Source organism: Nannobrachium achirus (assembly GCF_963921795.1).
Source record: "Nannobrachium achirus genome assembly, chromosome: 1".
Taxonomy (NCBI): Eukaryota; Metazoa; Chordata; class Actinopteri; order Myctophiformes; family Myctophidae; genus Nannobrachium; species Nannobrachium achirus.
Window position 1 is genome coordinate 13056325 of NC_137810.1, and position 12252 is coordinate 13068576.

Consider the following 12252-nt stretch of genomic DNA (forward strand, 5'->3'; position numbering starts at 1 on the left):
TTAGAAGTTTGCATATAGGAAAAGGTAGTTTCATGACAGTTCACTGGTACAAGGTCAACTAAAATGATACGCACAAAAAAAGCCTATGGATGGTTTCAATTGAGGTCCTTTTTTAACTCAACATTGAATGACAGACAGATAGAACACTACATGCAGAAGATATCATCAACTCCAGCTAAATGATAGTTAGGAATCAAATTAACCTTTCTGTGTATGTAACTCAGAGAGTGTACAAATTTGCTCTCCGAGTCAAATTAACATTGATTTTACAATATAAATTGGGGTCTGAGACTGAGACTCAGAGACAGAAATGCCATTAAATGGGGTCCATAGCATGTCAAAGTGAGGGTCCTTGAAAATAAAATTGTTGGGAATTACCGCTAGAGCTGTAAACATTTTCTGTTATTGGGGTCCCTGGCTATATATTTTCAAATGGTAGTCCGCGGAGCGGGCTAAGGTCAAGTTGGGGGTCCTTGGCATGAAAAAGTTTGAGAACCACTGGCCTATGAACTCTATAGCCCTGAATACAGGACTCTCATATACATGAGAGTCCTGGTGCCGCCTCAACATGAGGAGTAGTGGGCAATCGAGCCCTTAACGGTTTGAGCTAGGAACGTCAGATTTCAAAAATAAACTGCTTACCCAAGCCAACTTTGCTAACGATTTGACGCCGCACAACGTTCATTACACGCCGCTCCCCGGTTGTTGAATAAAACGCATTTTTGTCCGAAATTATTTTGCTTAACATAGGACGTCCGCCTCTAGTGGACAGTCGCGTCATCGCATCATCTCCGTTCACTACAATGATCAACCGGAGATGACGCGACTGTCCACTAGAGGCGGACGTCCTATGTTAAGCAAAATAATTTCGGACAAAAATGCTTTTTATTCAACAATCCGGTAGCGGCGTGTAATGAACGTTGTGCGGCGTCAAATTGTTATCAAAGTTGGCTTAGGTAAGCACTTTATTTTTGAAATCTGACGTTCCTAGCTCAAACCGTTAAGGGCTCGATTGCCCACTACCTCATGTTGAGGCGGCACCAGGACTCTCATGTATATGAGAGTCCTGTATTCAGGGCTATGAACTCTAGTGCTGTGCTGCAGGCGTCCCCCCGACCACTGCCTCCTCCCTCAAGCCCCACCCCCAAATGAAGTACACACACAGCCAGAAAGGAGATAAGTGTTTAAAAGTTTTGAGGCTGAGGACTGTTTATTCAGATGTTTGTTAAACAGCATCTCCGTCCACGGCTGTTTTTTACAACAACGGAATGCTGTGATTTCCTTACCGACAGAGAGGAACGATATCCTACGATTGTACAAAAACTTTCGCATCCGACCAAGAGCGACTGCAACTTGAACCGTGTTTTTCTGAAGATCATTTGCATGGTACGTCAGATCTTCAAGTAAATCATGAAATATGCATAGTTAGTTTTTTCTTTTTTTTTCTTATCTCTTTTTAATGAATACCTGCGTCTCACAAGAAGACATACTTGTTGCTTATGAATGTCGTATATTATACTGTGTCTTAGCGATCGCTTTGTGAAAGGGAGTTGAATTTGAGCTCAACATCTGTCTAGTTTAGATCCTAGAAACTTGTGGAGTTCCATGTTCAGATCATTTCACATCCAGTGGTCTGGAATCTGTTGTGACATCGTTATATTATGAACGTTTTCTAGTTGACTTGAGTGGATGTCCATGCGTCATCGGCTTGTTTAAGGTTATTTACCAGCACCGTTAGTGCTCATCATATTTGATTTGCATTGGGAATTCTAGCGGATAGAAAAGTGCGAGCCTGTGCGTGATCGTCCTCCCTTGTTGTTGACTGTCCATGCTTCTGTGACTGAGCAACCATTTCTTCACTTCATTCTGACAGTCTCCGATCACAGATCACATTTATAAAGACATATCGCCTGTGTTGGAATGCTTCGGAGTTTCATGATAAAATTACACATACACTATAAAGATTATATTTATTCAGACCAATACGGGATACTGTTGCGCTCCGTATGAAAATGATAAGCTATAGCTGAATGACCATGAGGCAATTAGTAATTAATGAATAATTCACCATTCACTGGCACTGGGTTACTACAGTGAATGGTGACGTGACGACCTCCTCTCAAAATCCAAGACATATCGGCATAAAGCTCGGACAGATATCTATGTTATTATTAATCAGCTGGGCCTTTTTTGTAGTGGGCTCTGGGGCTGGGCTGATAACCCCCAATCTCTGTACTGTTACTGTACCCACCTTTTGTTTAGAAATTATTAGGAATGTATTGCCATATAAGTTAATTGTAAGATTTGAGCCATTATCATGAAGTAAATTGATTACATGTAAAATGTTCATGGAAAGTGTTGAACAAACAGTTATCACTAGCAAAACTGTCTATTTTTTAAATCTCAATAGTCATTTTTATCTGGAAGTGGAAATAATGTCAGTTATCATTTTGAAACCAACCAAACCATTATTTTCTATTTTCCAACAACCTACAAACATCATTCTATTCAGTTATAATTCTGGATTGTCCCTTAATGTGAACACACCAGAATATTTGATTTTCCTCTTGTTCTTGTCAAGTATCCAAAATGTATTTGCCAGTTTTTTCCAGGACTTATTCCTCAAAGCTAGTATTTCAAATTGGCCATTATGTTAGCTGTTACGAGTGTGGAACTTGTAGTGGATTAGGTAGGCTATCCAACACATAATTGATCTGCATAAATCATAAAATATCAAGGTAAATAATACCACGTTTTTTCATTCCACATAACTATACCTGAATAAAAACATAAAATTGTGATGCTTTGGGAATTCAGAACAAGCAGACGTGAGTTTATGTTCTGACTCTATTCCCTTTTGCCATCATCATCATCATCATCATTATCATCATAACCTTTAATTGAAACTTGGAGTACAATTGAGGGGCAAGCGAGGTACTATAGCAGCTAATCTTTTTATTCCTCTTCACTAGGCTACACAGTGGGGATATCAAGCCTAACCCAAATAATATCATGATATTTATGACTAAATACCTTGATATTGATGCAATTCATGATTGATTAATATTTTTATTGATCATGAAATAAACATACGGTATGTCACAGTAACATACATTTGATCCACCATAATCAAAATAACAACAGAAAAGCTTACAGCTTGTTTCCATTGTGGTCCATGAGATGTATTAAGTCATATAGTGTGTTACTTACTGGTGAGTGCATGAATGTATAGAGTTCAGGATGTATCCATGGGATGGGCACATATGTGCACAACGTGATGTGAACTTGTAGATTCGCCATTTTTGCTATTACGAAAAGCTTTGAAAGTATAGAGTAGCGCTTAAGTGTTTAAACCATATTAAGATATCCAACATCCTAGACCTAGATGATATCATCATACAGATGTAATATTGATATATTTCCAAGCCCTAGTGGATAGTAGGGGGGATACAGCAGAGTCGGCTATAGTGGCAGGCCAGTGCAGGAACAGGGAACGTGTGCTTCTTGAGGTAAGTGTCATAAAAACTTTAAGCCAATGACTGGCGCAGACGTGTTATGTATAAGTTCTTAAACATGTTTAGATGGGTTCAATCACTGACTCATCGTTAAGTCAGGAAAGTCACACAAGTTGAGGCTTTGCCTGAAACAATGAATCATGACATGCATCAAGTCTGTGTGTTCTGTCACTGGGTGCTTGTGACCGGCCGCTCAGCTCTGTGCAGTTTGAAGGATAAAGGTATTGCTGTAGCTGTAAACTACATACTGTACAGTACAGTAGTCTGCTTAATTTGCTTTGACTCATACGAGTAACACACACACTCCTGGCCCAATGTCTGTGTATTTGAGGGTTGTGTGCAGGTTGTGCGTTTGTGGGAGCACCCGGTTTTAAGTAGTAGCCTAGATGTACATGCTAAGAGTTCAGCAAAGATAGACATTATAGGGAGAAACACTTCCCATGCTTGTGTGTTCAGTTGCCTCTCAAAGCCAAATGTCATCGTATGAGTGCTGCAAATTGTCAAGCAATCGCACAACTCGTGGCTGCAAGCAACAAGTTATGAGCTTGTAGATCAGCTATTTTCAACGCGTGACACCGTCATACGACGGAGCATAAATTAAGTATTACTCAGGACTTTGTGATGACAACAATATGCCACTGGGTCCAAGTCCGCTTATCTAGGATATGAACATTTGATAGCCTATTGTAATCAAGGCCTTAGTTTCACTTTAAAGTGACCAGTGACCACATGTCTACCAGACGACTGCATTGAGTTGAACAGACTTTGTGGTGTGGAGTAGCCTACTTTCGAGGGTTCGGGGTCTGCATGTTTTGATGTATTTTCCAGATCACTTTTCAAGCTAAATAGTGTCTCTGCTTAGGCGCTTAAGGTTGAGGACAAGTCACATCAGGTGATTCGACTGTTAAAGCAACAGAACCGGCACGGGGCATCCTTTTGGGTGGAAACCCATATAATCAAGACCAGAACCGGGTCATGAGACCTTGGTCTCCAGGTCATGTTGCCGTTGCAACAGTTAGTGGAAACTGGAAAATCTACAGTATGTAGGTTATCATCATGATGTGCATTTATATCAGTTCTGTCCTCTGCCTTATAACTGAAGGTTGGTTTCCAATCTGTGGTGTTACAAATGGGTGAGATTGCACTTTGTAGTTTGGGTACAGATCTGAACTTTCCTTTGATGTGGCCTTTGGCTCACAGCAGCAGAGCTCAACTCAGTTTACCTCCATTTGGACCTGGGGTGGAGGCGGGGTGTATGGTGTGGGATGGCGGGGGTGGTGTTGGTGGAGGAGGAGGGGAAGGGTAGGGGCACAAATCAAACGAAGGGCATTGGCTCTCCTTGACTAACTGGAAGTGTAATATTTGTCGTGATCCTCCAAAATGACTTCCCAGGCCCCTGCAGCTGCCAGAGAGTGAAAGACTCTTTTGTCCTGTGCAGCTGCTTGCGCCACAGAGTGATGCACCTTAGTGCTTTGTGCATCTTACTTCCCATGCGCCCTCTACGGTTCACCTCAAACGAGTCAGGTCTGCATAGGGCTCCATCTGTTCCTCCCACTCGCTCTGTGCTCATACGCTTGTCACAGCAGTCTTAACTCAGCAAGTCAGCGTGCATGTTAACTGATAAGCATGAGCAATTCGTCTTGTATAATGTACAGTAGCACCACCGGTTACTTGTACTGTAGTTTTTATTTTACGTGGTGTAGTTTTACATACAGACTAGTAGCATGCATAATGCAGGGAAATGAGGGACCAACTTCAAAGATTTTGCCACCCACCTTTCCGTTTAGAGACTTTGAAAAACACTAGCTCACGTCACTATTTTAGAATGTTTTTGTGTTCGACATGATAGTGATGTTAATGCTTGTCAAAATCTATAATTACTGTGTTCTGAAAGACTTTGTGTTGTTTTGTGGTTTTGTTGCATTACAGTTCTAGCTTTCATTTTGTGTAATCCTCGTAATTTCCAGTAATGATGGGCATAGCCCATGATATGCTAGCTGCCAGGCACTGCACCAGTAAAAGACAAAACTGTGAATCCAACAAGTCATGCTCAGGATGAGCATAGAAGATTTGTGTCCTGTTAATTATTACGGTAGTCAGCACTCAGCAGTCACTTCATGAAAGAAAATGACCTATGCTAGGCTATTTAGATTCATGACTTTAATTAATTAAATTAATTTATTCATTTAGATTGTAAAGCTGCAAACTGAAAATGTCTGTATCTGTATGGTACGGTTTGTTAATATAATAATATAAATATCTCATTTTTTTGCAGTGGTTGGAATTGGTCCAACCACTGCGGGTAGGACAAGTAGTACTGCCTGAAGCTCAGGCAGTACTCGGTCCCCAGACCAAGCCGGGTTATTGCCAGTGTTAGACATTTTGGTTGCTCATGCATTGCCTGAAGAAGACCGGGCAAGATTCCTGCATTTCTTTGCCAAATGTCTACAAACTTTATTTAAGGTAACATCTAAAACATCCACTTGAAACATAAAAATCCTCAGTATTCTGACAAAAGGTTGAGCCTGACTGTGGTTACTGTGGTGACTGCAGGAATGAACAGCTTTGATGATGTCATGATGTGACTCATGTCAAAACTTCAAATGTGTGTAACTTACAGTAATAGGCTTACATATTGACCTTTCTATCAGAAAAAGTAGACTTGGAGTCTTCATCTTGTCATTTGAAAATTGAGTATCTGTGGCAGGCACGTGCACACATAGACATCAAAGGGGGCTTGAGCCCCTGCCCTTTTATACATCTGTAAAAAGTGCCCTCTCCAGACCATGAATGCAGTTTTAATATGGTGAAAGAATTGCAAATGCCCTCTTTCCATGCCATACCTGAAGGCAACATTCAAGAGAATTGCCTTGTCCAAACTCTCCTGAACTTGAATGCAGCATCTTATGTTGAAAGAATTGCCCTCTCTTTGTAGAAGTCAATGCCGTTATACGTATTGACGTTGACGTATTATGCTTAGTTCAGTGTGGTGTCAAACACCGAAAATAGCCGACCTCCAAGCTCACAACACGTCGCAGCGTGACGCGTTGTGAGCTATTTTCACCAAAAGGCCCTTTTAGAAATGACAGCCCCTGCCTCTCTAACATTCTCTGCACGTCCCTGATCTCTGGTCTCTTCTCCCATTTTCCTTCACTGTCTTTGCACCCTCCTGCAGTTCAGTCACCCCCCTCTAGGAGGCACTTCCAACAGTTTGAGATATAATTCAATAATAATGCATCAAATGAATCAAATCTGGTCTCATTAGAAACTATTCTTTGCTTCAAATGTGGACAAGAACCGGAGCAATGAATACCACCTCAAAGTTCACACTATATTTGAAACAATTCAAGTTGATTTGATCATTAATTGGATCATGATTGTCAATTCGATACTTAACGACACAATCCCTAGCCTCAGTTTTCTGGGGGGGGGGGGGGGGGACATTCAGGCGGAAATAGCAAATCTACAAGCCCACAACATGTCACGCTGGGATGCGTTGTGAGCCTGTAGATTGGCTATTTTCTGGAAACCTATCAAAGTTACCACCTTGCAGCTTATGTCAGTTTACAGTTTAGGCATTTAGCAGACGCTTTTAATCCAAACTAGCTTCATGTGTGGTCATTGATTTTTTCAGTAGTGCTAAGGGTTTAGGTGGAGTCTGAAAAGGTGAGTCTTCAGTCCACGGCAAAAGCTAGCGAGTGAGTCCGTTGTTCTAAGTGCGACAGGGAGTTTATTCCACAACTTGGGGGCCAGGAGGGCAAACTGTCTCGGACGAGTGGATTTTTGCCCTGGAGTTTTTAGCGAGGGTTCTGTCAGCATCCCTGTGTTGGCTGATCTAAGTGAACGGGTGGGGGTGTAGGGGTTGATCAGGTTTTGGAGGTACAGAGGAGCCATACCTTTGGCTGCTTTGAAGGTCAGCATCAGTGTTTTGTATTCAGTGCGGGCCGCAACCGGGAGCCAGTGGAGGCTGCGGAGAAGGGGAGAGACATGTGAGAACTTAGGCTGGTTGAAGACCAGTCGTGCCGCGGCATTTTGGATCAGTTGGAGAGGTTTAAGTGCACATGCCGGGAGACCAGTGAGGAGAGATGTCTAACCTCATGTACTGTACATACTGTACCTTGCTGGGTTCATGCTGTCGATATCTCTGATCTTCATCTTTGCATCTCCCTTGACATGTTTTTCTTTACGGTTAGATCTTTCTCCCTGCCCCCCCCCCCCCCCCAATCTTCTCTTCTTATCTCTTTCTGAAAACAACATAAACAATGAAGCTTGCACAAAAACCTTCACCCACTTCTTTATACCTATATAATTCTGTTATATGACAATAGAGTTGATTATGATTATGATTCAAAGAGTTTTCACGTGCAGGGAAAAAAGTAGAGGGGCTAGTATATAGACCCATGGTGGATTTAATTGGTTTAAACAATCTTTTTGCCCCATTCCCTCTTGTTCAACATGGAGTTTTGGGGTGGGTAATGAGGAAAAAAAGTGCACCCTCTATTTCAAAAGACTTTCAGAATGCATCTTTTCTCCCCTGACACGGTGGTCAGCGTGGACCAGTCTGGATAAGAGTTCAGCCGAGGTCATGCCGTTTAGCACGGTTGCACTAAGCTGCTTTACTCAAAAACCCCACCGGAGGAGGACCCAGTATTTCCTGACATTCTTAATTAAAGTCTGTTAAATAACCCGTGTCAGGTTCAACAAGTGTTTCGCACCCTGAAAAAGCCAGCTCGCCGTCCCATGCTCTCTCTGACCGGCCGTGGGCAAGGCTGTACGCGGTGTGCTTTGAAGCTTGCGTGACGTCCAATTAGCCCTCCTAGTTTAACTCTCAAATACCTGGAACGCGCCCGAGTCGCGTTAGATTTGAACCACTTTAACCATTCGTTTATGCTTTCTAGTGCCTCTTAATCTGAAGGTTGCTTGGTGCCTCGGCGCCACGCAGTTTCCTCCATAGGCCGCCGCTATTATTTTGAAGGGCTGGAAGGGGGTTGTTTTTGTTTTTTTGGATTATCACTTGACGGCAACGATTACGTCATCTAGTCACATGACAGTGTGGGACAAGAAGAGGAAAGATGGCTGCGCCCTGCCTTGTGCCTTGTTTACATTTAGATCTGCTGCAAAATGTCTCAAAATGGCTATTTTGTTTAAATGAAGTTTCTTTATGGGCCTCTCCATTGACTTAACATTGAGGAGCTTCACTTCGCGTGCACGCCCAACGTGCGTTGTAAACAAATCGCCGACATTACCGATGCGGGCGGGACCGGAGCGACGTACAGTAAGTAATCATATCTTTACTGTATATACAGTAAGATTCACAGTCCTCACCGTCAACGGCGCCATGGTATTAACCCTTTCAATGACGGTGAGGACTGTCAACGGCGGCTAAAAAGTTAACTGTTGAAAAATAGCAGATACAAGCTGATAGCAGATACAAATAGCTGATACAAGCTCACAGCGCGGCACCGAGTGCCGCGCTGCGAGCTTGTAGATGTGCTATTTTTGAAAAATCGTGAAAATGTGTGCAAGTCTTTGAATATCTTTGACGCGATCTTTGACCCGACTTCTAAATCATTCCTCTAAATCAGCTGTTCTCAAACTTTTTCATGTCAAGGACCCCCAAAATCACATTTTTTCGGCCGCAGACCCTTATCTCAAAATATGTTGTTCCAGGGACCCCCCAGAAGCAGAGATTTGAGTTACAAAAGTCTGCTTTGAAAAATATATATTGAAAAATCTGCACACATTTTCACGATTTTTCAAAAATAGCAGATCTACAAGCTCGCAGCGCGGCACTCGGTGCCGCGCTGTGAGCTTGTATATCTGCTATTTTTCAATAGTTAAAGCAGTCAATAATCCTAGGCCTAAATGGGTTTTAATCCCCCGCTCTCCAAACCGCTGTCTCCCCTGTCTCACCTCATCAGTGCCACGGGAGATATTATTATACAGGCCCCAAGGTCCCTGCAGTTTGGTCATGCTAGTAGAACAGTACCACCCAGGGGTTCCGTTTGCTGGGGGAGGATCCGTGCCTCTGCTTTTAATATCCTCCTATGGTCATTTGTTTTCTGAATTAAATATACACGAACCTTTTGGAAATGTAATATGTTTGATATTTATGGTTGATAATATCACAATTTAAATGTATCAAGTTGTAATAAAAAATAACCCTGGCGTCCTTATTTGGGCACATTTTTTAAATGTGTCAAACAAACCCACAACGTACATGTTGCGAGCTTGTAGACTGCACATTTTCACAATTTGTCGTACAACCAAGCATAGAGGCTTAAGTAGTTCATAATATTTCCCCAACTCAGTTTTTTTTTGCTACAAATCGAACCCTGCAACCGCCATCCCTGAATCTTCCTTGTTGTGCTTCTCTTTGCAGCCGGCGAGTTGAGGCCGCTGCCCCTGCTTCATACGAAGGTGTCATTGTGAAAGCAAGGAGGAGGATAGAAAGACGATGGCCGGAACATGCAAACGTCCCTTGATGCTTCTTGCCATGTGTTGCCTAGCATCAGCAGGTAAGTTCTGTTTCTGTCTGAGCTCAGAGAATGGAGTGGCTCCATCACGTTTAAATGTGTTTTGTTGCCATGTTTGTACATCGTTCGTTGTCGGCTGGAAACCTTGTATGTCCAAAAAAACATTCGTTTTGTATTTATCGATTTAAAAATGATTTAAGATAGTGAAAATAGCCTATCCACAACGCCTCGGTGTTGTGTGCTTGAAGATCTGCTATTTTAACTAGTTTTGTATGACAGTCTTGTATGATGAAGCAGGGCTTTACTTTACGAAAAGAACATACACATTTGAAACTTGGAGATACAAGGTTTCTACCCGACAGTGACGATATGAATCTGAGTGAAATGCTTACCTCACTGAGATAAGCACACTCACGTCTTCAAAAGGCAATGAAGGCATCAACACTCCCACGTCAGTTTTGCATTACAGGCCCCATCGTGGTGTTCCTAGGGTTGCCTGTTTTGTCAGGCAATCGCAAATTTCCCCACACTACGGGATTTTCCGCTGTATCTCTCCCAGCATGCCTTTCTCTGCCCTAGACAGCTAGTATTGAGGAGGGTTGTGTGTGTGCATGCGTGTGTGCGTGCGTGCGTGTTTGTGGGGGGGGGGGGGGGGGGGGGGATTTGTATTAAGAAAGTGCTGACAGTTTCAATCTCACAGCGTTGTCGAATATTTACACAACGGCAAAGACCCAATCATTTATTGATATTGGCAGGACAAACCGATCTGGGAGAGAGAAATGAAAAAAAAAGAAAAAAAAGAAAGAAAACCAAACAAGTAAACAGATGCATGCAGAAAACCTGTGGTTGATATGAGTCTGCAGTATATCACATTCATAAAGCATGCCAGCTCTCATGGATAACTTTATTTATTCCAGGCATCCACCTCGTCCCACAGTGCATTGCAAACCTGCATCTTTGTTCAAAAGAGGACAGAATGTGCCACAGACTGAGGCACACAAATCCAGGTCCAGGCAGACAGGTGGATTCAGAAATAAACTGCCTTTATTTGGGCAACAGGCTAGAACATTAAAATAAATAATTAAAACAATAAAGGCCTTTTATTTCTGAATCCACCTGAGTGCCTGGACCTGGATCTTTGCGCCTCCTTGGCACATTCTGTCCTCTTTTGCTCATTGTATTCCCTTTCATGAGCACCGGTGGTTTGAGGGATACCAGTAGCGCCCCTGCTATCTTCTTTCTCTCCATCTTTGTTATTTTAACCACTTAAGACCTACATTATATACTTCATCGTATGATAAATGTGTTGTTGAAAATGTTTGGCTAAAATGAAATGCCAAAAAATATGGATGCCAGTTTGAAAGTGTTTAAAGCGTGTACTGTTATGACCTAGAAACGATCAATTAATTTATGTGAATATTAACTTCTGTCAGGAGTGAAAAAACTAAACATTGTTAATCTGAGGCACTTATACAACTTCAAGTGGCTCTGTCAAACAATGCATAGCCGCTGTGTGCAAGGTGTGTTGGAACACAGGGCGTGTGAACCCTGCAGTCAATGGTGGTGTAAACACAAAAAGGAGCTAAAAATGTATTATCATATCTTGGTGGGCTTGCGTTTTCTCAAGGCCTCCAGTTTGTTCGCCGCCTCGAGTGATTATTTTTCTACTCTCTCTTTGGCGGTTCAAACCACACTAGAGAGAATTGTTGCTCACTATTACAGAAACAATAGCAGTGTATAGGTAGCATCTACTTTGGTTCAAATTGCATTTCTCCCACAATGCCTGGATCTCAAACACAATGAGCTTTTGCACAAACATTTCCACTGAACCTTTCCTTATGGAAAAAGCTTTGCCAGCATTGTTGTCTCCCCCAGGCCGGACGGCTGACCACTGGAGACTATGTTTTCGCCTAAGAGACTAAGTCAGGTAATCTCCTGCAGTATTGGCCGGATTGGTGTGCAACTTGGCACATGCACACAGGCCAAGGAAGAACCTCCCCAAATGTTTCAAATCAGCCTCATGGTGACACTATAACAGGATGTTTCATGTTTTGGCCTATAACTCTTGAACTGTAGGTCATACAATCAAAATGTTTTTTCCCTGGATTCCCTGGATCATGATGGCTTCACACCAAGATTTGCAAGGAATACTCCAGGCTCAGCAGGGAGAACTATTTTTCTGAAGTTCCGCTGATTGACTGACTTTCCACACTGTGCATCGCTCCATGTGTCAGAATAGTTTCCATATCAAACCTCAATGA

General features: G+C 42.4%; 1 protein-coding gene across 1 annotated transcript in view; it reads left to right on the forward strand.

Annotated features, from left to right (window-relative positions):
• Window positions 1-1317: 1317 nt before the first annotated feature.
• The window catches only part of tgfbr3 (transforming growth factor, beta receptor III), a 152246-nt gene continuing 141311 nt past the window's right edge, over window positions 1318-12252 (forward strand). Inside the window, exons 1-2 of the mRNA XM_080724877.1 lie at window positions 1318-1386; window positions 9898-10033. Coding sequence (XP_080581003.1) covers window positions 9973-10033 — 61 coding nt within the window. The 5' untranslated portion in view covers window positions 1318-1386; window positions 9898-9972. The remainder of the gene's footprint in view (window positions 1387-9897; window positions 10034-12252) is intronic.